We start from the raw sequence: 26,410 nt of genomic DNA, 5'->3' as shown, positions 1-26,410 counted from the left end.
GCTGTTCTAAAAGGTCTTCCCTTTCTTCTAAGGCTATGCCCTCAGATCCTAGTCTCTCCTACCAATGGAAACATTTGCTTTGTCCAGGCAATTCAGTATTCTGTACATTTCAATTAGATCCCCCCCATATCCTTCTAAACTCCACTAAATATAAACCCAGAGTCCTCAAACATTCCTCATATGTTAAACTTTTCATTCCTGGGACCATTCTCATGAACCTCCTGTGAATAAACTCCAGGGCCAATACATCCTTCCTGAGATATGGGCTAAATCTGCGCACAATACTCCAAATGTAGTCTGGCCAGAGCCGTATAGTGCACATGATCATAGACTGCTTCAGTATCTGAAGATCCACAAAGAAAACTGAACAACGTTCAATCATCAATGAACATCCCAATTCTGACCCTATGATAGAGGAAAGGTCATTGATGAAGGAGCTGAAGATGGTTGGACCTAGGCCACAACACTATTGGACATCCAAAAGGAAGGCCTGTGATGGAAATGATTGACATCCAACAACTACCAGCATCTTCCATTCTGTTAAGTATGACTCCAACCAGTGCAGCATTTTCTCCAATTCCTGTTAACTTCATTTTTAATTGGGCTCCTTGATGCCATTCTCGATCAAATGCTGTCTTGTATTAGTTCAATTTTTTTGTCAATATTTAAACCAAGACTGTAATGATGTCACATCGGGTGCCTGCCTACTCTATATTGGAGAAACCAAATGAGGACTGGGCGACCACTTTGCAGAACACCTCCAGTCCATGCACAAGCATGATCCCAAACTTCCCGTAACCAGTCATTTTAACATAACATCCTGCTCGCAATGCCCACTTATCTGTTCTTGGCATGCTGCAATGCTCCAGTGCATCACAGCGAAAACTGGATGAGCAATATTTTATCTTTGAATTAGGTGCTTTACAATCTTCTAGAACTCATTGAGTTCAACACTTTCAAATAGTCAACCCATTCCTTTCCTTTCTTTTAGCTTTATTGATTATATTCTCTGTCACAATGTCCTCTCTCCCCTCCTCCTACCCCAGTGGGACTGTCTGCCGGGCAGTTACACACACCATTGTTCTGTCATTCTCACACACCAGTCATCTAATCTGAACTATCAACACCCTTCTTCCCCCTGCACTCCAACCCCACTCCCCTCCACTATTGCATAAATGCTGTCCCCTCCACACTTCACTTCAACTCTGATGAAGTCATCTAAATGCAAAGCGTTAGCTTACTTTCTCTCCAAGGATGCTGCCTGACCCACTGTGATCCCCAGCATTTATTATTTTCAGTACTGATTCCAGTATCTACAGTAATTTGATCCTAATATCCCAGAACTAAGTGTCCAGAACTTAATGCAAGTTTCCAAACGCTGTCCTATGACATTGCACCTCTATGTCTCTCCTTTTCTTCTTCCACCACTTTGGTTATTGAACAATCGGACATTCTGAAGGGCAGGGCTCTCTGGGGTTTAAGCTGTCAATCATTAGAAAGGATGGGGCCGTGTGTGTATTGTGCTGTCAGTCATAGGGAAGAATAGGGCTCTGTACACAACAACCTCTTCCACTAGTCCACTCCATGTGACATCAAGAAACAGTTAGAAGCATTGGATACTGCAAAGGTTATGGGCCCTGACAATATTCTGGCAATAGTACTGAAGACTTGTGCTTCCAAAATTTGCTGCTCCTCTAGCCAAGCTGTTCCAGTACTGCCACAACATAAGCATCTAACTAACAATGTGGAAAATTACCCAGGTACGTCTTGTACACAAAAAGCAGGAAAAATCCAACCCAGTCAACTACCATTCCAGCAGTCTACTTTTGCTCATCAATAAAGTGATGGAAGGTGTTATCAACAGTGCTGTCAGGAAGCATCTGCTTACCAACAACCTGCTCACTCACTGACATGCAATTTGGGTTCTGCCAGGGCCATTCAGCTCCTGATCTTCTTACAGCCTTGGTTCAAACATGGACAAAAGAGCTGAATTCTAGAGGTGAGGTGAGAGTGACAGCCCACGACATCAAGTCTGCAATTTGACTGAGTGTGGCTCCAAGGACAATACAATATTGGGCAGCTATGTAGACAGTGTTGACAAACATAACATTATTACAGGATATTGATAGATTAGGTAAATGGGCAAAGCTATGACAAATGGATTTTAATATAAGTAAACATGATGTTATGCACTTCTACCAAAAAATTATAGATGTGTATTTTTTTGGAAGGCACAAAATTAAATACAGTACCAGGAAGGTTGACGAGGGCAGGGCGGTAAATGTAGTCTATATGGAGTTCAGTAAGGTCTTTGATAAGGTTTCACATGGTAGGTTGCTGTGGAAGGTTAGATCGCATGGAATCCGGGGGAACTTGCAAGTTGGATACACAATGGCCTGATGGTAGGAAGCAGAGGTAAGAGTGGAAGATGCTTGTCAGGCTGGACACCTGTGACTAGTGGAGTGCCGCAGGGGTCGATGCTGGGCCCGTTACTATTTGTTATCTATATCAATGATTTGGATGAGAATGTACAAAGCATGATTAGTAAGTTTGCAGATTACACTAAAATAGGTAGTATCATGGACAGTGGGGAAGGTTCTCAGAAATTGCAACAGGACGTTGATCAGCTGAGGAAGTGGGATGAGAAATAGCAAATGGATTTTAATATAGATAAGTGTGAGGTCTTATATTTGGAAAGTCAAATCAAGGTGGGAGCTTCATGGTGAATAGTAGGACCTTAAGGAGCATAATGGAACATAGGAACCTCAGAGTTCAGGTGCACGGTTCTCTGAAAGTGAAGTCACAGGCAATGAAGAAGGCTTTTGGCACACTGACCTTAATTAGTCAGGGCATTGAGAAGTTGGGAAGTTATGTTGCAGTTGTGCAGGGTGTTGGTGAGGCCACACTTGGGGTATTGTGTTTAGTTTTGGTCACCTTGCTATAGGAAGGATATTATTAAACTGGAAAGAATGCAGAAGAAATTTACAAGGATGTTACCAGGACTCAATGGTCTGAGTTATAGAGAGAAGTTGACAAGGTAGGACTTTTTTCTTTACAGCATAGGAGACTGCGGGGGGATCTTATTGAAGTGTATAAGATCATGAAAGGCGTGGATAGGATGAATGCACTCAATCCTTTTCCCAGGACTAGAGGGCAACAGTATAAGGTTAGTGGGGAAAAGAACAAAAGTGACCCTCAGAAGCAACGTTTTTACACAGAGGATGATACGTGTATGGAATGAGCTGCCAGTGGAAGTAGTTGAGGTGGGTACATTAACAACATTTAATAGGCATTTGGACAAATACATGGATAGGAAAGGTTTAGAAGAATATGGAAAAAGTGAGGACTGCAAATGCTGGAGATCAGAGTCAAGAATGTAGTGCTGGAAAAGCACAGCAGGTCAGGCAGCATGTAGCTAAGAGTGAAATAGGTAGATGGAGGTGGGGGTAATGCTGATAGGTCAGAGAGGAGGGTGGAGCAGATAGGTGGAAAGGAAGATGGACAGGTTGGATGAGTCATGAGGACGATGCTGAGTTGGATGCTGCCTGACCTGCTGTGCTTTTCCAGCACCACACTATCGACTTAGTATAGGATATGGGCCAAGTGCAAGGAAATGAGGTTAGCTTGGATGGATATTTGGTCGGCATTGACTAGTTTGAGCTAAAGAGCCTGTCTCCGTGCTGTAGGACTCTATGACGAGTGAGATTTGGGGGTTCAGATGCATTGCTCTTTAAAATGCCATGACCAGGTACAGAAAATAGTTAAGAAAGCCAATGGAATGCTGGGCTTCATATCTAAAGGGCTGGAGAATAGGCGTGCTAAGGTTTGCTGCAGTTATACAAAACCCTAGTTAGACCCCTCTTAGACTATTGTGAGCAGACCTGTGCACCACACATTAGGAAAGCTGTTTTAGCCCTGGAAGATTTCAATGTAGATTTACAAGTCTGATACTTGGACTTTAGGAGTTATGAGGAGAGATTACAAAATTAGGGCTTTATTCTTGTAGGACTTTGGCTCAATTGACCAGCTTACTTTCTTCTATGTGTGAGCCGAGTCCTGCATGTTCTTTAAATGAAGCAATAGGAGAAGATATTCGGTCTCACACTCTTAGTTTATTTTAGCAGTAAGTGGACAAGTATACAGAGCTCTGGGTCTGGACCTTTCCGTCCCTGAAAAACAACAAAGTGTATCAGTTCAGAAAGTACGACCTATTCCTGTCCCTGACCCAGTCTTTTATACAATACAAAACGTCATGCAATCACTGAGGTGGGATTGTCTTCTGATTGGCTGTTGATCTGACTCCATTCTCTGCCTTCTCGCGTTCCCGGATGTCTGACCTCCTTCTGCCCGCGAAACAGAGCACCACGTGACTTCCTCGCACGCGAAACAGAACACCAAGTGACCTCCTCACGCGCGAAACAGAACACCACATGACCTCCTTGCTCGCGAAACAGAGCATCACGTGACCTCCTCTTGCGCGCAAAACAGATACATCATCAAAGGCTTCCGAATGCCGAGTATATTTACACTCGCACCAAGCCATATATTTACAAGTCCCCCTTTTGGTCTCATGAGACCAACAAACCAGTTTTATACATCACATTCGCTCTCCGATGCATAGTCTTCCCTTCTTGCCAGAGCCATGGTTTCCGTCTCCATCTGTGCCATCTGGTAGGGTGGGGGAGCCTTCCCTTCAATTGCTGTGATGATTACCCTGTTCAACAAAGATCTAATACAGGGGAAACAACAACATCCACACAACACTAACGCAATCATCATACCATCGAGGGACATAAACACAGACACAATTAATCCTTTCCATTTCCCAAACCATGAGTCGAAAATGCCTCCTAGAGGGTTGTCAATACCTGAATGTTCATGCATTTCTTCAGACAAGGTTCTTAATCCTTCCAGGGCTCTGGTTACCGAGCCATCAGGTGCCGTATTGTTGGGGATGAACGTACAACATTGATCTCCGAACATACAGCACACTCCCCCCTTTTCTGCTAACAACATATCTAAGGCCATTCTAATTTGTACTGTCATCAATGAGGTCGCTGCCAGTTGTTCAGAGAGTCCCGCCACCGCGTCTCTAGTTCTATTGGCTAGCATGAGTACATTATAATGTACATAATTAATTCGGTCGACGTTTTTATTCGGCGTGACTGGGAATAGAACACTGATAATTGGGAGATTCTCAAATCCTGCTGCTACCTGGTCTGCCAATTTATATTCATCAGGTACACCGCGGGGAACACCTATTGCATCTATGTAAGTGGTTGAGCCAGATGTGACATCAAACAAATCCCTGCGTGTTCATGCATGCGGATTTATTCCCTGTTGTCGTTCTCCTAAGAGGAATAAGGGTACTCCTAACCTGACCATTGCACAGGTTCCAGACCAATCTGGAGGTAGACTAACATGCAGTGTTCTATCTCCACAGTACCAAAAAAGATCAGCTCTGGCCCAAACCATTGTGCTAGCATTCTGCCAGCTGGTTACATCAATCGTATCCTGACACCAGTCAGCGGGCATGTCTCCCAAGATTATATTAGAACTTCAAGCGAAACAAGTGTAATTGTTGGCCCTTGGGGTAAACACTGGAGGTAACGTGGAATTCTTTACACTGGAGGTAACGTGGGAAAATAGCACTTAAGGTGGTACAATTTGGAGGGTCCACCTGCATGGTGAGGGCCATCATGTAGTGAAATCCTGTTGGATCTATATTAGGGAACAATGGGGCTGGGGTAGTAAATAGGGTTGGCCTGGCTGAGGAACACGCGACGCAATTACTCATATTCATTGAGGTTGCGGTCGCTGTCATCCAGTCCAGCCATAGGTTCTTATCCCCATACCCGGTGGCTAATTTAATAATGTCCCTTCTCGTGAGGTTGTTGTAGTCTATTACCACGACTCCTGAACTTGGTTCTACCACCATACTTGTTGTGTTTTCAGTTTGTGGCTGGTTTGTAGGAGGGTCCACTAAAGTTACCTTCACTAGTCCCATGTTATCCACTCCAGATTGATCTACACCTATTACAAAATAAAAGCTTCTGTCATCACTCCCACAGTAAATCTGTACCTCTTTGGGACTAGGGTTAATATTGAATCTTGTCAGGGTTAAAAAGAGTGGATTTTTTAGCTCTGAGGAATGATCGAGTTGCCCCTTTGTCAGGCTCACATGGTCTTGAACTTTCCATCTATTATCCGAGGGTGACAACTTCTTGGGTGTCCATCGTACCCCAGTCCATGTTAATACATGATCTCACGATGGGCATGGGTAAATGGCATAGAGGCAAAGATATACATCATACTCCCTCCAGCTCCCTGTATCTTGGCCACAATCAACTACTTCGCATAAGTCAAACTGGTATGTTGTACTATGGTTTTTATCATGTCTGATGTGTACCTGGCTCCCCGCCTCCCTTTGTCCGCCTCTTGTCCTAATGACCTTTCATTCCTGGAACTTTCTCCCTCGCCTGTGTGTTTGTCCCTCATGGGTAATACTCCTATTAACAGCGGCATAACACTTATACATAAAATAATAGCAAAAACTCCCAACTTCAACAGCCTAGGGTAGTGTGGGCTTCTTACAGAGATAAACATTATATTCTTTACACAACTTTCCTATATGTTTTAAACAAATTCTTCTTGTGTTCCGGTCCTGTCCTCACTTCTGCTCTCCAGAAAAACCCTTCCTTAGAGATCTTGAGAACCTCTCCCCCTTTTTCCAGAACCCTCTTCCTGCAAAAGTTAAAAGTTTAAGACCCTTCTACTCTTTTTCTGTTCTTATTTATTCTAGAGTTCTCGTTGGTGGTTCCGTGGCTGCACACTGGCTCCAATGGTACCAGCTTTCTCCTTTCCCCTGTAGTCTGACCACATGAGATGTCCTCTCCACCACCTTATAAGGTCCTGTCCACCTTGGCTCCGACCACTTCCGTTTGATCATTTTCAGCAGGACCCAGTCTGTGGTAGATGGTGCCTGGCTCTGTAGGTCCCCCTTTGCCGATCCAACCTGTTTGGAGAAAGCTGACACCAAAGCTGTTAGTTGGTCATAGTAAGGTTTGTACCTTAGAGAGCCTCCTCCCTCTAACATCTGTATTCCAGCTCCTGGTCCCAGGAACTGCTGCCCTGTTGTTAGCTCGTACGGGGTGAACCCTGTGATAGAGTTTACTGAGCTTCTAATGGACATTAAAGCTAAAGGTAGGGCATCCACCCAGCTTAACTTTGTTTGTGCACACACTTTTCCTGTTTTTCCTTTTACGGACTGATTCATTCTTTACACTTTTCCCTGTGACTGAGGATGGTACACTGTTCCAAACGCATGTTTCAGTCCTAAAGCTGCTTCAACTTCTTGCAGGTCTTTGTTCTTAAAATGTGTGCAATTATCTGACTTACCTCTCTTTGGAAACCCATGCATTGGATTGTATTAGTTTATCAAGAATTTGATCACTGTTTTTGCGTCTTCCTTTTCCACAGGTATCGCTTCTGGCCAACCAGTGTATGCATCCACTGCTACCAAAAGGTACTGGTATCCGTTTATCTCTCTATCATGTCAGTGTAGTCAATCACTATTTCCTGACCTGACATTCTTGGGAGAGGGAATTTTTCCTCGTGTGGTTTCACTGTTGCTCTCATATTGTATTCTGTACACCTTCTACATTCTCTGATGTAATTTTCAATCATTGCTGGCAAGAATGGATGCCACCAATGTGTCAGATACCTCTGCATCTGTGTTTTTCCACAATGTGTCAACCCATGAGCTTCCTGGAGCATGGAAGCTATCAAACCTGGGGGTAGCACTGGTCTACTGTCTGGTGACCTCCAAATCCCTTCTGACTTTGTGGCCCCTCTCTCTCTCCATACTGTCACTTCATGAGGAGAGGCTTTCTGCTGCTCTTTGATTAACACATTTGCATCGCAGGCGGGCAGCAGGTCGTACCCTGTTCTCTCTGTTTGCATCATTATATACTGTGCTGTATACCCTGCTGCTTTCTTTGCTGCTGAGTCTGCTTCCTGATTGCCCTTCGCTACTACTGTATCTGCTTTATCATGTCCTCTATACTTGACCACTGCCACTTCTGCAGGTTTCATTAGGGCCTCCGCTAATCTTTTCATATCTTTTTCATGTTTAATTGGGGTTTTTGCTGCTGTTAAGAATCCTGCTCTGATCCATTGACTAAGTTCTACCTGTTTAGCCCCTGCCACATATGCAGAGTCGGTGTAGATATTTACTCTTTTTCCCTCTGACCATTCTAACGCAGCTATCATTGCCTGTAGTTCAGCCAACTGGGCTGATTCTTTGCCTGTCACTTTTCCTGTCAACACTTCCTCAAATCCCTCATTGTCTGTCGCACCACTGCATAGGCTGCTTTAAATCCTTCAGTTGGATGTCTGTAACAGCAACCATCTGTGAACAGCACTTCTTCTGGTCTACTAGTGGAATTGCCTGTAAGTCTGCCCTAACTTTTACGTCTCTCTGTACCCTTTCCTCACACATGTGTGGCTCTCCTTCTCCCATGTTGTCAGCCTTCGTGTGTGAAAGTTATATGTGGTGCATTCAGGATTTTCTCTAACCTGGTTTGCCGCAGTGATGTCATTGTAAAGGCTGTTGAGTTCACATAGGCCACTATACTATGTGTCGTCAGTACTGTTAGTGAATGGCCCATGACTATATGTGCTACCTTTTGGAGAATTTTTGCTACCCCTGCTGCATGTCTTGTCTGTCCTCTATTGGGTCAAGGGTAACACTTACATACATCAGCACCTGTCTGTCTCCTCCTTTTTTCTGAAAAAGAACACCATTTATTGTGTGTAATTTTTCAGAAATATCGAGGAAAAATGGCTCTTTGTAATCCGGGACCGCTAAATCAGCAGCCCACGTTAGGGCCTGTTTAAGAGATATGAAACTTTTGTCTGCCTCCGTGGTCCACTGCAAATGGGCCAACAAATTTCTCATGCCTTGCTCATTTACCATGGCCCTTAGAGGGAAAGTGAGCTCCCCATATGACACAACAAATTGTCTGCTGTATCCTGCCAACCCAAGAAATGAGAGCATGTCTTTTACAGTGACTGGTTTGGTATGATGCAGAATGGAGGATCTATGGGACAGAGACACACCTGTTCCCTTAGCGGAAATAACTCTACCCAGAAAAGACACCGTTTGTCTGCAGCATTGCAATTTAGCCCGTGAAACTTTGAAACCGACGTTATACAGGTGAAGCAACAACGACTTTGTGGCTGCCAGACAAGAATTATGGTCGGGTGCCGCCAAAAGAATGTCATCCACATACTGGATCAATACCACCCCCTTTGGGAGCATCAGGTCCTTCAGCTGCTGTTTCAGTATCTGATTAAACACCCCAGGCGAAAAAATGAACCCTTGAGGGACCCTTGTGTAACGTAGTTGTTGGCCTTTGTAGGTGAATGAGAAAATGTCCCTCAAATGGTCAGCTAGGGGCAAAAAGAAAAACGCGTTGGCCAGATCAATGCACGAGAACCACTTATGGTCAGGGGTCAGCACAGACATCGCAGTGTAGGGGTTTGGAACTGAAACTGTTGGAGTAGAGATGACACTATTGATACGTCTAAGATCATGCGCCATCCTATATTTACCTGTATTCTGCTTCTCTACAAGTAAGATAGGAGTGTTTCAGGGTGACTGGGAGGGTTCTAGCACCCCTGCTGCTAACAATCCTTCAATTGTGTCAGCAATGCCGGCTTCAGCCTCTGGTTTGTGTGAGTATTGTCTCTGCCAAATCGGAGTGTGGTCTATTAAATCGAATGTGATTGGTGTGACGTGTTTGCAGTGATCAACGTCCGTTGAACCTGCTGACCACAAGGTATCTGGTAAAGTGTCAAGCATCGCTGCAGCCTGTGGATGGTCTGTTTTTTCCCTGCCATGAAACCTTTCAATTTGCCTATGTTCCAGCAGTACCTTGTCAATTGTCCTGTACATAATTCTGTAGGCTTCCTCTGATGGTGAATTTTGTAAACCGGGTAATTGAGTCCAAACCCAATCAGTTAGCGCCATCAAGCGTTTGGACATAGGTCCCAGATCCTTGGCCTGATGTTCAGCATGCACGGCCAATGTGACATGAGGTATAGCTTCTTCAGCCATCTCATACCATTCCAACTGTTCTGCAGTTAGTTCAACAACACCCGCCACACCTTCTTTCCCTAGCAGAATACAACTGGAGGAAATATCCCATTGAGTCCCTTCTAGGTGCTGATAGAATGCATGCTGATAGATTTTATTATCATCTCTATCATAACATAGGGTAATATGGAGAGGATCTGCAGGGGGAGCATAGGGATGCAGCACCTGAACCCGGGGTCGCCATTGGTTGTATAAAGACTGTATGCCGTTGTTCTGCCTTTTTTCGGGTTCGAGGAGTCCCTAGTATATATCTGCCCACTGCCCTTCTGCCGTTGGTGATGTGTCCGCTGATAGCATCATTTGGGATCCAGAGTGAATCATTGTCATAGAACAGTTGACGGAATAGCCATTTGGAAACGTCACTACCAGTCCGTCTGGTCCGCACAGAACCGAGACCCCGCATCTCACCAGCAAGTCGCGGTCCATCAGATTGATAGGGCATGCCGGTGATGAAATATACCGGTGACGAAAGGTCTGTCCGGCCACTGATGTGATCAGTGGCGATGTCAAAGGCAGATTTTCTGGTTTACCCGAGAACCCTACTAATTTGACGCTGGAGGATGACATGTTTGACCGAGGTATATCACAAGTGATGGTAGAAACTCTTGCACCCGTGTCAACCAAAAAAGACAGATTCTTGTCCATTACCCTCATTTGCATATAGGGGTCTGCCAACCCCACATGCCTCTGAGTACTCGGGCCCTGTCAATATTCGTACCCCTGCCCTTCCGGCATAGTTTGGGGGTACTGTCCTTGCAGCGGGGCTGCAGCTGCATTTGGGGCTTGGTAAGGCTGAACAGCCTGTTGAAAAGGAGGCTGACTTGAGCGGACATACTGTTCACGGATCGATCCCTGGCCTCCCTGGGGTCCCCACAGCATGGGATAATTTATTCTCCAATGCCCGGGTTGGCCACATTCAAAACAGGTGTTGGGTGGCTGACCTCTGAGTCCTCCGCAGCCCCTTCCTCTACCACGCATTCCTCCTGCACCTATAGGCCTGCCCCCATAGTGGGGGTAGTGTGGCATCCAATCAGGTGTTGGGTCTAGACTCGGGAGGTTGTTTTGTGGCGACGGCTGCTGAACCATCTGATTAGTCGTCTTTTGGGAGGCTTTCTTTGTATCATAGCCTTCCTTCTAGCCTCATCGAGCTGTAACTTCAGCAACTGCATTTGAGCTGACTCGTTGCTCTGTTTATCTTCAACCTGTTTTGTTCTGTGACGCTTCATGTGGTGCGTCAAGTGTTCTTCCCACTGTTCTGTAGAACAACCTGGGATATCATGATTACTCTCCATTGCCTCTTTTACTTCCTTAGGCATCCCTGCCATAATGGCATTTCTAAATAACGTAGTCTGTAGCTGACCCGACCCTGGATGACTCCCCGCAGTATCTGTCCACGAGCCCTTACACCTAGCCAAAAAGGCAGGCATATCCTCACCCTCCTTCATTGTGAAGGTGAGTGAGTGCATCGCTCCCGGTGGAATCGGAAATCTATCCCTCATTGCCCTTCCTACACAGGTGGCATGCTGCGCAAACGGGTCCGAATCAGGTAGTAAGGTGGTCCCCGCAGAAGCTTCAATCTGCTGTATTTCCCACATACTCAATTGCTTGCCCAACAATGCTCTCTAGTCGCCCATAGCTAACTTGTGGCCTAGTGTATATTGGCAAAATTTAGTCATCCAGGGCCCACCTCCCTCCGTGGGTGGGGGCATTTTATCCAGGATGCAGTTCGTATCAGTAAATGTGAAGGGCTGATAAACATCCCCCATGTAAGAGGCCTCTGTAAATTAATGGCATTTGGTGGTGCTGATACTTTATGGGTTGTCGTAATGTGTCTCTGACGCAGGTTATAACTTGTTTCAGGTAGGGGCTTCAGTGGAGGGCCATGTTCGGTATGCATTGTGAGTGAGCCTTTCAAAGTGACGGGGTAGGTGTGTGGGTCATCCTCTGTCAGGGATTCTTCGTCCTCAATGTCTGTACTATTTTTAGACTCCTCCCCATCCAATTTCTCTCTGTCTCGTTCTTCCCTCAAATCTCCTTCTTCTGTCTAAGAACCCGTCATCTAATAACTGACCTGAGTCATGTAATTTTCCCCTCTTTTCATTCTCAGCACTATACGGTGTCGAGTGAGCATCTGGCTCTTGCACTGATGAATATCTCCCCTGTTTTGGCTGTTCTTTGTTTATGCTGTGCGTCATTATCACCCTGCTTGCTTCCTCCGCTTCCTTAACTCTCTGTTCAGCTTCTCGTGTAGTTTTTCTACTTTTCTGATGCTTTCTTCTACTGCTTCCGCCAGTCTCTCTTTTGCTACGTTGTACTTTCTTCTTCCTACTTCTTGCACATCTAACACCCCTTCTTAAACATACATGAGGGCATTTGTGTTACAGGATATGGGGGCGGTGATTGTACCCCAGGCAATTTAGGATATAATGGCGCGGATGGTCCTGCCTTTCCTGTCTCCTTTGCCAGTTCTGTTTTAGAGGTACCACCTACTCTCTTTTGTAATGTTTCTACCGCTACACAGGCTAACGTCATGTTGTGCAGATGAATCCTCCTCTCTTATTTCTCCCCGCCTTCTTTTGTCCACTTTCTTCTAACTAATATTGACCCTTTCTTTCCCTTCATGTGCTCTTCTACTTCTGGTTTAGCTTGCTCTTCTGCTTTTCCTAAAAATGGTGACAATTTCTTCCTCTCCTCATCTTTAGGGACTTTGCCCTGTTTTTGTAATTCTTCCCAAACCTTGTCATATTTCTCCATCATTGTTTTTTGTTTGTTCTTTGCAAGCCCACTGACTAACTGACTTCTGGCTTTACCCCACTGCTGTTTTACGGGCAACATTAAGTCGGAAGAACATCCTCCGTATTCTTCACACTCTTTATCAAATTCCCCTTCCATTTTACGTGTTTTTTTGTTTTTAATCCTCCCGTCCAGTAGTCAGTTGGTTTGGATATAATATAACTGAGCAACCAACCCAATCAGAGACAAATCCGGTGGCCAGTCAGTTTGTATGAGTACACCTAAGCAACTGACCCTTTCAGTGAGAATTATCAGCAGTTTCGTTGTCACCGTTAGGTTTCCACTGCCGACTCTCTCTCGCTGAGACACCACCGTCTTTGTCTTCAACACACTACTGGCTTTTCTGCCATCCTCCGTACATTCCCCAATATAATTTTAAAACTTACAACACATCAATCATAAACCAAAATTTGTGAGCGTTGCTTTTATGAGATCCTGCTCAATGGACTTTAAACCTCCTCATACTTACGTACCTTGTTGCTTTTATGAGGACTCTAAACCCACGGGACTTTAAACCTGTACATATCAAACTTAGTTGCTTTTATGGGGACTCTAACCCCATGGGACTTTAAACCCGTACGTACCTTGTTGCTTTTATGGGGACTCTAACCCCACGGGATTTTAAACCTGTATATACAATATCAATACTTTATCCACTTACTATTACTAGGACACTTGCAGTATAATGACAACAATCAATTTGGTATCTCCAATTGCAGAACTTCGATATAAACAGGTGTCTGCTCACCTTTTTATGCGGCGCCGCTTGTTGTTGTCATCTGACGTCAGTTGTCTGTTGTTTCTATTTTTCTCTCTTTTCCGTCACTTCTCCGTCTTCATCACATCGGGGTCACCAAATTGTAGGACTTTGGCTCAATCTACCAGCTTACTTTCTTCTATGTGTGAGCTGAGTCCTGCATGTTCTTTAAATGAAGCAATAGGAGAAGATATTCGGTCTCACACTCTTAGTTTATTTTAGCAGTAAGTGGACAAAGTATACAGAGCTCTGGGTCTAGACCTTTCCGTCCCTGACAAACAACAAAGTGTATCAGTTCAGAAAGTACGACCTATTCCTGTCCCTGACCCAGTCTTTTATACAATACAAAACGTCATGCAATCACTGAGGTGGGATTGTCTTCTGATTGGCTGTTGATCTGACTCCATTCTCCGCCTTCTCGCGTTCCCGGATGTCCGACCCCATGTGACCTCCTTCTGCCCGCGAAACAGAGCACCATGTGACTTCCTTCTGCCCGCGAAACAGAGCACCATGTGACTTCCTCACGCGCGAAACAGAACACCACGTGACCTCCTCGCACGCGAAACAGAGCACCACGTGACCTCCTCGCACGCAAAACAGATACATCATCAAAGGCTTCCGAATGCCGAGTATATTTACACTTGCACCAAGCCATATATTTACAAGTAAGCCATATATTTACATTCTCCAGAATATATAATCTAGGTCTAATCAAGGTCTTCAGGATTTTACAGTGAAACACAGGGTAGATTAAGATAAATTAATTCTACTGACTGAAAATTCTAGAACCAGAGGAAATATTCTAAGTATTAGAGCCAGGCTATTCAGGAGAAATGTTAAAAAGACATTTCTACACACAAAATGTAGTGGACGTTTGGAACACCCTTCCTCAAATGGTGGTCGATGCTAATTCAATTGTTAAATTTAAATCAAGCATCAAGATGGCAGTGAATATAGCTCCTGTTCTGAAGGTCATCCATTCCAACCACTTTACTTATATCACTTTACTTACTATCGGTGACAGAGATGAATCCCAGCACGGACGCAAGTGGGCCCATCACGGACCTCATGGCGGCAGTGAGCGGTCCAGTGCAGATCTCATGGCGGTGACTAGAGAGCCTATTTACTTTTCTGGGGCAAGCACGGGACCTGGCATCAATATCAGCAGCAGCTACATTGGCAGAGATGACGTCAGTGAGGTAGGCCTAGCAGCAAAAGATATTGCCTGAGAATTGGCGACTTTGTCTTTGGTTGGGTCCAACGCTGGTGGTGGTAAAGGGATAGTGTGGAAGGGCATCACAGCAACATTGTGGAGGTGGGTTCAGTGACATGAGATGCAGCTCTGATGGTAGTGAGCCTGGTGCAGGCAGCAGTGAGACATTAGCAGAGAAGAATCAGCCCAGTGGCAAAAGCTGGTGCCTGAATAGTGGCGACTTCAACAGTGGTTAGATCTGGAGTTGATGGCATCAAGGCAGTGGAGGAATGGCGCAGGTGTCATTGATGGTGGTTCAAGACTGATAATCTCTCTTTAACCTATATCTCGTTATTTCATTTCTTATTTCTTAAAACTTTTCAAAATGGTGCTGGATCGTGGCGACAGAGGAAAAGCTTTTCACTGTATTTTACTGTTTTTCTCACTGTAAAACACACGTGACAATAAATCATAACTCAGAGATAGCCAAATTTTTATGAAGCAAGGATATAAAGGGATGTGAGCACCCTCTAGCAGATGTATGAAGTTACCACAGATGAGCCATGCTCTTATTGAATGGCAGTGCAGGCTTGACGGGCTGAAAGGTCTACTCCAGTCATTCATTTTGAGAGACAGGGCTCCATGGTTATTAAGCTATCAGCTGTTCCGATACATGGGGCTCAATGGCTACTGAAATGTCAGAGCCTGGGAGCCTCTGTGGATATTGAAAAGTCTCTCATTTTAAGATCCGGTGCTGTGGCGTATCGACATGTCCGTCATTATGAGAGGCGGGGCTCTGGGGTGATGAACTGTCCGTCATTTTCAGGGGCAGGACTCTGGGGGAATGGACTGTCCATCATTTCGAGGGGCGGGGCTCTGGTGTAATATACGGTCTGTCATTGTGAGGGGCGGAGCTATGGCGTATCAAAACTGCGTCATTGTGAGGGGCGATGCTCTGGGGTATCGAAAATCCGCCATCGTGAGGAGCGGAGCTCTGGCGTATCAAAAACTTGCGTTATTGTGAGGGGCGGTGCTCTGGGTAATGAACTGTCCGTCATTGTGAGGGGCGGGACTCTGGGACTTGAGCCGTCAGTCATTATCAGGGGCGGAGCTCAATGGGTAATAAACTGTCCATCATTGTGAGGAGTATGTCTGGTAATCCAAAATAAAAAGCAGAAAATGCTGGGAATCCTCAGCAGCTTCCGTAGCGAGAGAAACGAAATAAAGGACTCCGGTCGTGAGTGACTTGTTTAAATGGGAGCTGTTTTGAGAGCGGTTAGGGATGTGGGCGTGTCCTTTAACTGTCAATCAGAGTGGGAGGGTGTGGTTAAGTGCTGTCTCCCTGACGACGGCCGCTGGACTCGCTGCTGTGAAAATGTTGAAGAAATTCGATAAAAAAGATGAAGAGTTAGGTCAGTGATTGTGTCTAGAGCTACTGTTTAGTTGTTAATTCTTTTCACTCGCTGTTGCTGGGAGTCAGACCGCCAGCCGTGAGCTGAGGGAACGGCTCACCGAGCATCACAGCAGCGGCCGACTGGACCTCTCAGTCAGCGTCCATTTCAATACCCCAACCACTCCCTTTCCGACATGACCACCTTTGGCCTCATCCATTGCCAAAACAAACCACAGCTCCCAACACTTTATCTTCCGCCTGGGCACCCTACAGAAGAGTCAACATTGAGTTCTCCAATTTCAAATAACCTCCCTCCCCGTCCCTGGAGTCCCTTCCCAGCCCCTCCCCCTCACTGCTCCCTGCCACCTACCAGATTCAGTGCATCCACAAACCAACCAAGTCGTACCTTTCACCTATCCTGACTTCACACCACCTTGCCCCCGCCTTACCCTTTATCTGCAGCTCCCCCCACACCCACCTCCAGCCCTGAAGAAGGGTTCGTTCCTGACGAAGGACTTTTGCCTGAAACTCGATTTTCCTGCTCCTCGGATGCTGCCTGACCTGCTGTGCTTTTCCAACACCACTCTAATCTTACACCTGAAATGTCAACTTCTTCACCTTATGCTGCTTGGCTTGCTGTATTCTTCCAGCCTCCTCCCTGTCTACTTTGGATTCCAGCATCTGCAGTTTTTTTTGACTCCATATCTGGGAATGGGCAGGCAGCAGTGCTGACCCCGCTCGTGTTTATCACAAAAGGAAGGTTCAGTCTCTGGGTTAGACTGCTGTGGGAGTAGTTTAAACATTTATTCTGGAATACTTATTTCCAGATAGGCATTGAATTGCAGCCGTTAGCATGTTATTGTCGAGAGATTTAACTGATCACTGTCATCTGAGGGAGAGCGTGATCAATGGTGCACTGTGGATAACGATAGATTGGAATTCAAAGGATCTATAGCAGATTCTCATCTGCTTTTCTTTTGGGTGGGGGACTGGTGATTGTCCAGCCAGTGTTCTGAAATAGATGTATAATTGAGATTCTAACCACTACATTGCAGCAACTTAAAAATCCAGTACTCTGGGATGGTTCTGGTTGCTAGGCACAGTTAGTTATCTTTGTTGTCCCGTGATGATATGGCCTAGGTCCTATCTTATATGTTAACATGGAGCTCTTCAGTGTCAAGCATCAGATTCCACTTGAGCATTAACAACACTACACTTGATCACTGTCTCTGATCTGTTGTGCTTATGGTCCGGCATTCAGTGTGAATAAGACCAAATGTATGTCTCCACTAACACTCTGTTCTCCAGCTTCCAGTTCATCCCTTCCACTGGTCATTGTGATACTTAAGATGTGCACCATATCCAGAATGACCTCAACAAAAGTCAGACTTGGACTGCTAAGTGGCATATAACATTTGTGATAGGCAATAACTGTTGTCAAAAATCAAGAATTTAATCACCTCCACTTAAAATTTGATGGCATTATCATTGCTAAATTTCCCCATCAGCAATGTTCTGGGGTCACCTTTGACCGAAGATTCAATGGTATCAATCGCATACATACTGTGGCACGAAGATGTCTGAGGTTAGGTATTCTGCAATGAGCAACTTGCCTCTTGACTCCTCAAAGACTTTCTACCATTTATATAGCCAAGCCAGGGATGTGCATTCCCAGGATGAATGCTGTGCCAACAATATTGATGATAATCCACACCATTCGGGATAAGTGTTGGTTGATACCCATTCACACTCTTAACATACGCTGTTTTCACCAACTGTCATCTATCTTCCATAAGCTACATTGCAGCAACCCACTAAGGCTTCTCAGAGAGCACCTCCTAAACTCCTCTTCACCTAGAAGAACAAGCACATTAGAATTTTCACTACCTGCATGTTCAACTCCAAATCATAATTTCCTGATTTAGAAATGTCATCTATCATTCACTGTTACTGGACAAAATCCTGTAATTCCCAACTGAATAATAGTGTGGGACTGCAGCAGTTCAGGAAGGATGTGACTTCAGTTCTTGAAGTCACCTGTAAAGGAGCAGTGCTCTGAAAGCTTGTGATTGCAAATAAACCTGTTGGACTATAACCTGGTGTTGATTGACGTCTGACCAAATCTTTGGTCACCTGATATTCATTTTGCCTGATAATGTCACTGTAAAGCAGCTCAAGATGTTTTACAAAGTTATACAGTTATAACTTCAAAATGCTATCATTAATGTTTGGTTCTTCGTTCGGTGAGAAACACACCAGTCCTCTGCTCTTAAACTGCACTGCTATACAACAATGGCCCTGCATGCACTTGGACGATTCCCAGCATTTTTGTTAGAATAATACTTCTCAGCCCATAATCTTTACATTAGAAAGGACAAGCAGCTACAATTTCTGTATTAAGTTTCAGTTTGAGGGTCGGAAAAGATTTTAAACTTAAAGAAGGGCATGAAATCAGAGCTAGCTAAAGTGAACTGGCAAATTACACTATGGAATAGATCACTAGAAATATAGTAACAGACATTAAGGAGATATTTCAGTTCATAAAATAGATACGTTCCAACAAGAAAGAAAATTTTCAAGAAGAGAATCTACCATCCATGGTTAATTAAAAAAGATAAGGATCTATCAAAGGGGGGAAAAAAGCAACCAAGTAAAGATGAGTGACAAGTCAGAAGATTGGAAAGAATATAAACAATGATGAATGTTATTTAAAAAATTAATGAGAGAAAACTGCAGAGCATGAAAAAATGTTAGCTAGAAATATAAAAACAGATGGCAAGGGTTTCTATAGATTTTTTAAACAAGTGTTAAAAGGAGTGATTGATAGAAAATGAGTCTTGGAAATTAATGTTGGAAAATAAGGCGATGCCAGATAAGCAAGTATTTTCTATCAATCTTCAGTATGACAATACAAGTAACATCCCTGAAATAGTCTAAAATCAAAAAAAGGGAGGGAGAAACTCAGAAATTGCAGTCACTATGGAAATGGTATTATGTGAACAGTTGGAGCTGTGGGCTGACAAGTCTTCCAGGTCCTGTGGACTTCATCCTCTGGTTTTAAAAGAAGTGGCTGGTGAAATACTTGATGCATTAGTTTTTCCACAGTGTGGAAACAGGCTATTTCAGCCCAACAAGTCCACACCAACCCTCCAAAGAGTAATCCACCCAAATCCATTCCCCTATCATTCTGCATTTCCCCTGACTAATGCACCTAACCTACATATCCCTGAACACTATGGGCAATTGAGCATGACCACTTCACCTAACCTGCACATATTTGGACTGTGGGAGGAAACTAGAGCACCCAGAGAGAACCCACGCAGATACGGGGAGAATGTGCAAACTCCACACAGACAGTCGCCCGAGGTTGGAATCGAATCCAGGTCCCTGGTGCTGTGAGGCAGCAGTGCTAACCACTGAGCCACCGTGCTGCCCCACAGTTTTAAATTTCCAAAATTTCTGATATTCATGCAATTTTCTATTAAATTAGAAAATACTGAATATAACTTTATTTAATTAAAGAGATAGGTAGAAAGCCAGAAGCAACAGTCCAGTTGGTTTAATATCTCTTACTAAAGATGTTACAGTTATGCACTTTGAAAACTTCAAGAGAATCAGGCACAGTCACATGGTCTTGTGAAAGGGAAATCATGTTTAACCTATTTAATGGAATTCTTTGAGAAGTAATATACTGTGAATAAAGGGGAACTCCTGGATGTACTGTATGTATCATTCTTGAACTTATTTCATAAGGTGCTACATCAAAGATCTTGAAAATAAGATCTTGTGGTGTAGAAAATAACGTACTAGCACAGATAGCAGATTGCCTAATTTGCTGAAAACATTAGCTTTAAATGAGTCATTTTCTGGTTGGTGAGATGTGCTGATCGGTTATTGATTAGATTCTGACTAGTAGAGGCATTACCATGGAGAATGTATCCATTAATGATGACCGTTAACTACCAAGCTTTGTAAACATTTTAAACCAGGCAGGTTGACTCTAGTCAAACAATGCCCTGAGAAATGAATGGTGAATTTTCAGCACCCAAAATGCAATGCCAGACATTCGTTGTGATACTGTCATTGGTTAACATTTGACAGCTAATCTTGAATGTGCAAAGAATTATGTTGATAATCAATTTTGGATTGCCATTCAAGTTCAGGATGTGGTCCACTTGGGCATTCTGGAATCTGTGAATATTAATATACACGGTTCTTTAATTTGAAGACAGATCATGTACATATACACTGCCTGTTTCAACTCAAATGAAATGCCCAATTGTTGGTTCATTTCTCAGGGCAGTGCCATGACCAATCAAAATCAACCTGCCTGCCTTCATCTTAACAGATACATTCTCATTGCATCACCTCTACCAGTCACAGGCCACCTGTCAACCAATCAACACTCTTCGTTCACCCAGTATAAATGTTACTTTTCCTTTACATTGATATTCTTGTAAATTGTCCTGATTAGTACAAGATGAAAAGCTCTGACAAAATGTGTTTTCTTTCAGCAATACTCAAGTTATGTCCAAAATACTCTTTTTCTGGCCTACAATAATTATCTTCTACTGAACTTACCATAATTGATCATAGCTACCCAAAAGACTTGCTAGTTCCTAAAGCTATGTATTTGATGTTGCTTTTCAGTAGGTGCTGTTATCAATTGACCTTTGATCTTTGATGTGTGTTTATCTCATTTGCCATACCGCACAAAAAATCATGATCTTTGTTGATTTTTTTTCAACCAAACAACAAATTTGTATTTGTGTACTTATTTTACCTCTTAATTGCCTGAAGTAAGCTAATAAACATGTTCTTGTTCAAACTACAGCTGTGAGAGTGTATGCTTGCATAATATAGTGGAATTGGTGCATGATTATGTTCAATTACCTTATCAGTGGGAAAATAAACAATTTTGCCTATGAAGGCAAAACCAAAAAATGTCAGGGTGTGAAAAATAAATTTGTCATTCTTGATAATCTGAAATGCAAATTTAAACCATGGAAATGAAAGAAGAAATAAATCTTCCTTTTTCAGGATTCACTATTTTGTATTCCAGTGTAAATTTTAATTTTTTTTGCAGTACATGGAAGACACCACGATTATTTTGGGAAATATTGTAGATACGTTTTGTTTTTAATACACAATTGTTCAGAACTTAAGTTGGTAATTATGTTAAGCTGTAAATGTTAAGCACAAAATGGCAAGGATTCAATTGTAAATGGAGCAGCTGAGTTGGAAGCTAGAGATAAAGGAAGGGCAGCAGAAATGAAACAGTTTGAGTTATAATTAAAAGCAGAAGAGAGAGGAAAAAGAGAGCAGAGAAAGAAAAAGAGAGACCATTTAAACTTAACAAAAACTGACACTTAAGAAAAGTCAGCTTAAAAGACTGGGATAAAGGCGGAGGGTAGGCTTAGTGAGGAAGAGAGTGAGGATGAGCAAGTCCCTGGTAGTCAGAAGTCTAGAGAGAAACTGTTTTAAGTATGTTCAAGCATTGCCTAAATTTGATGAGAAGGATGTGGAAGCCTTTTTCATCTCATTTGAAAAGGTGGCTAAACAAATGCAGTTGCCAGTGACAATGAGGGTTTTGTTGATCCAAACGAAACTTGTTGGTAGGGCTAGTGAGGTCTTCACATCACTATCAAAGGAGGTATCTGGGGAGTATGAGGAGGTGAAAAAAGCCATTTTAAGTGCATATGAGCTTGTACAAGAAGCCTACAGACAACGTTTCAGGAATCTAAGGAGGGGCCCAGGTCAAACCTGTATTGAGTTTGAAAGGATCAAATAGGGTAACTTTGATAGATGGATAAGAGCTTTAAAAATCGAGCAAACCTATGATGCCCTTAGAAAGGTAATTATTTTGGAGGAATTCAAAAATTCACTGCCTGAAGTAGTGCAACCTCATTTGGAAGAGCAGCGAGTTAAAATGGCAAGGTTAGCAGCTGAAGTGGCTGATGATTATGAGCTGGTCCATAAAACACAGTTTGGCTTCCAGAATCAATTTCAGTCCATGAGGGATAGAAATTGGGGCAAAGAGAAACTCTCATGTGGAAAGGGAAAGGTAGATCTCAGTGAAGATCATAAGGATAACTTACCACAGGGTAAAAAAGAAACCCTTGAGGGTGACAAAGAAGTTTTAAAAACTCCAGTGTTTTCATTGTAATAAAGTGGACCACACAAAATCACAGTGTTGGTGAGCTAGGAGAAAGCCAGATGTAGGAAAACCAGCCAAGATTGGAAATTTTGTTGGACTAGTAACAAAAAGCACAAGGGAAGTTAGACAACTGTCTCAGACTGCACAAGGTGATCATAGGTTGACTAAGAAGGAGGTGCCAGATCTGCTTAAACAATATACATGCAAGTATAGGCCAGGAGCAGTAGTTAAAGAGGTTACAATATTATGGGACACTGGATCCTCTCAGATTGTAATGCTGAAGGATGAGGAGATATGTATGCCTGAGGGACTATTGCCAGAAAATGTACTGGTAACAGGAACTCATGGTGAGACACAAAGCACTCAATTATGTATAGTGAGGCTAGAGAGTTCAGAGAAGAGTGGAGAATTTGTGGTAGGAGCACTGGACAAACTTCCAGATCCAGGGATACAAGTTGTCCTTGCAAATGATATGACAGATTCACCGGTAGGTATGCTGCCTACTCTAGTTGAAAAACCAATGGAGATATAAGCAACTGAAGACATGAAGGATGTTTATCCAAGAATTTTCCGAGATTGTGTGATCACAAGATCTCAGAGGCACAAGTTGAAGCAGGAGAGTTTAAAAAGCACAAAAAGGATGCTGGCATAGCTTTATCCGAGACTTTTTTTGATCAGATAAGTGGCACAGAGCAGGAGCAAATAGGTAAACATGCAAGTATCTTTAGCTCTGCTAAGCTGATTGAGTTACAGCAGAAAGACGAGAACTTAAAACAGTTGAATCAAAAGACATATACAGAAAAGGAAAGTGAATGCCTTCCTGTGTATTATTACTTAACAAATGGTGTCTTAATGAGGAAATGGAGACTGTCACACATTCAAGCAGCTGAGAAATGGGCAGAGTTTTGCCTGTAGGATATAGAAAGGAAGTGCTGCGAGTGGTGCATGAGCTATCACTGGGAGGTCATTTAGGGGTGAGGAAAATACAAAGACATTTTTACTGGCCTGGACTACACAAGGATGTAGTTGAATTTTTCCAGAAGTATCATATATGTCAGTTAATTGGAAAACCACAGGCAGTAATATAACCTCCACCTTTAATACCTATTCCAGCATTTGAGGAACCTTTCAGAAGAGTCTTGATTGATTGAGTACGTCCCCTACCTCAAACAAAAAGTGGAAATAAGTATTTATTCACAATAATGGATGTGTCAGCTAGATTTCCGGAGGCAATCCCATTACACAACATCACAGTTAAAAGGATTGTAGAAGAATTACTTAATTTCTTTACTAGACACTGACTACCAATAGAGATCTAGTCAGATCAAGGATCAAACTTCACAACCAAACCATTCAAGAAGGTTATGGATAACTTGGGAATAAAGCAATTCAAATCTACTGTGTACCATCCTGAATCGCAGGGAGCGCTAGAGAGAAGGCATCGAACACAAAAGATCACGTTGAAAGCTTTTAGTCATGATTATCTGGATGATTGGGATAAGGGAGCTCCGTTTGTACTTTTTGTGTTCAGAGATGCATCAAATGAATCGACCAAATCCAGTTCATTTGAATTAATTTTTGGACATGAAGTAAGAGGACCATTTAAAATTGATTAAGGAAAAATTATTAACTCAGAATTCAGAGACGATTTGGACTATGTGTCAAATTTCAGAGAAGGATTAAATAGAGCTGGGCAGTTGGCTAGACAGCATTTAAAAGTATCACAGCATACAATGAAACCGGAAGCGGATAAGAAATCAAAAATTTGCAAATTTGCTTTTGGGGATAAGGTATTGGTGTTACTTCCAGTAACAGGTGAGCCTTTAAAAGCAAGGTTTAGTGGACCTTATCAAATTGAGAAGAAATTGAGTGAAGTGAACCACTTGATAAGGACTCCAGACAGGAAGAAATCTCAGTGTGTCATGCGAATGTGCTCAAAAGGTATTTTGATAGGGAAAGAAAGCAAGAGGAGAAGGCGTTAATGATTACAGCACAGAAGGAAGAACCAAGTTCAGAGGATTCTGAAATGGATATTCCTCAAATCAAATTAGACATCCCTCAAATCAAATTAGACAATGAGAAAGTTGTCAAAAATTGGGATAAATTATTGAGTTACCTTCCACAAGAGAGTCAAGATGACCTGAAAGAGTTATTACTATCACATGGGGAGATATGTGGAAATAAACTAAGATATACTAATTTATTCGTGCATGATGTAGAGATAAGAGAAGCTGTTCCGATTAAGCAACGTTCTTATAGGCATAACCCTCTAAAATTGGCACAGGTTCTGAAGGAGATAGAATGCATGCTCCAATATGGCATAATTGAAGTGAGTTACAGTGACTGGAGCTCACCCATAGTCATGATGCCAAAGCCAGATGGTACCAATGATAATGTGTGGACTATTGCAAAGTCAACGACGTTACAAAGGCTGATGCATATCCAATTCCCCGGTTTGAGGACTGTGTTGAAAAGGTGGGACAAGCTATTTATATTTATAAGTTGGACTTGTTCAGAGGCTACTGGCAAGTACCTCTGTCAGAAAGAGCAAAGACAATTTCTGCTTTTGTAACACCAAATGGACTATGCCAGTTCAAAGTCATGCCATTTGGTATGAGAGGGAGAAGGGAGCATCGAGAGTGTCAGTATTGCAATTGAACAAATGGAATTATGGAGCTATGAGGGAGGAGCTGGCCAAAGTTCAATGGTTCACTACCCTAGCAGGGATGGCAGTGGAACAACAAAGGCGGGTATTTCTGGATATAATGCAGAAGGTTCATTCCAAAGGGAAGAAAGATCCTAAGGGGAGGCAGGTGCAGCTGTGGCTGACGAGGGAAGTTAAGGACTGTATAAAGATAAGAGAGAAGAAGTATAACATAACAAAGATGAGCAGGAAGCCGGAGGACTGAGAAACTTTTAAAGAGCAACAGAGGATAACTGAAAAGGCAATAAGCAGAGAAAAAATGTACAAAGGCAAACTGTCCAAAAATATAAAGGAGGACAGTAAAGGCTTTTTTAGGTATGTGAAAAGAAAAAAAATGGTTAAGACTAAAATTGGGCCCTTGAAGACCAAAATGGGTGAATCTATTGTGGGCAAAAAGGAAATGGCGGAAGAGTTGAATAGGTACTTTGGATCTGTCTTCACTGGGGAAGACACAAGCAATCTCCCAGATGTAATAGTGGCTGAAGGACCTAGGGTAATGGATGAACTGGAGGGAGTTTATATTAGGCAGGAAATGGTGTTGGATAGACTGTTAGGTCTGAAGGCTGATAAGTCCCTGGGACCTGATGGTCTGCATCCCAGAGTACTTTAGGAAGTGGCTCTAGAAATCGTGGATGCATTGGTAATCATTTTCCAATGTTTTATCGACTAAGGATCAGTTCCTGCAGATTGGAGGGTGGCTAATGTTGTCCCACTTTTCAAGATGGGAGGGAGAGAGAAAACAGGGAATTATAGACTGGTTAGCCTGCCGTCAGTGGTGGGAAAGATGCTGGAGTCAATTATAAAAGATGAAATTATGACTCATTTGGATAGCAGTAACAGGATAGGTCAGTCAGCATGGATTTGCAAAGGGGAAATCATGCTTGACTAATCTTCTGGAATTTTTAAAGTATGTAACTATGAAGATGGACAGTGGAGATCCAGTGGATGGAGTCTATCTGGACTTCCAGAAAGCCTTCAATAAGGTCCCACATAGGAGATTAGTGAGCAAAATAAGGGCACATGGTATTGGGGACAAGGTACTGACTTGGATTGAAAATTGGCTGACAGGGTGAAATGTGAGGAGGATGTTATGAGAATACAGGGTGACTTGGACAGGCTAGGTGAGTGGACGGATGCATGGCAGATACAGTTTAATGTGGATAAATGTGTGGTTATCCACTTTGGTGGCAAGAACAGGAAGGCAGGTTACTATCTAAATGGGGTCAAGTTAGGTAAAGGGGAAATACAATGAGAT

The 26,410-nt window shown here is 43.1% G+C and overlaps 1 protein-coding gene across 1 annotated transcript in view; it reads left to right on the top strand.

Moving 5' to 3' along the window:
• The first annotated feature begins 16,168 nt into the window (after positions 1-16,168).
• copg2 (COPI coat complex subunit gamma 2) overlaps positions 16,169-26,410 on the top strand; it is a 60,002-nt gene continuing 49,760 nt past the window's right edge. Inside the window, exon 1 of the mRNA XM_043714021.1 lies at positions 16,169-16,313. Coding sequence (XP_043569956.1) covers positions 16,184-16,313 — 130 coding nt within the window. The 5' untranslated portion in view covers positions 16,169-16,183. The remainder of the gene's footprint in view (positions 16,314-26,410) is intronic.

This window comes from Chiloscyllium plagiosum, chromosome 23, assembly GCF_004010195.1.
Source record: "Chiloscyllium plagiosum isolate BGI_BamShark_2017 chromosome 23, ASM401019v2, whole genome shotgun sequence".
Classification (NCBI taxonomy): Eukaryota; Metazoa; Chordata; class Chondrichthyes; order Orectolobiformes; family Hemiscylliidae; genus Chiloscyllium; species Chiloscyllium plagiosum.
Note: the sequence above shows the minus strand (reverse complement) of the source record. Positions and strands in the feature narration are given on the sequence as shown.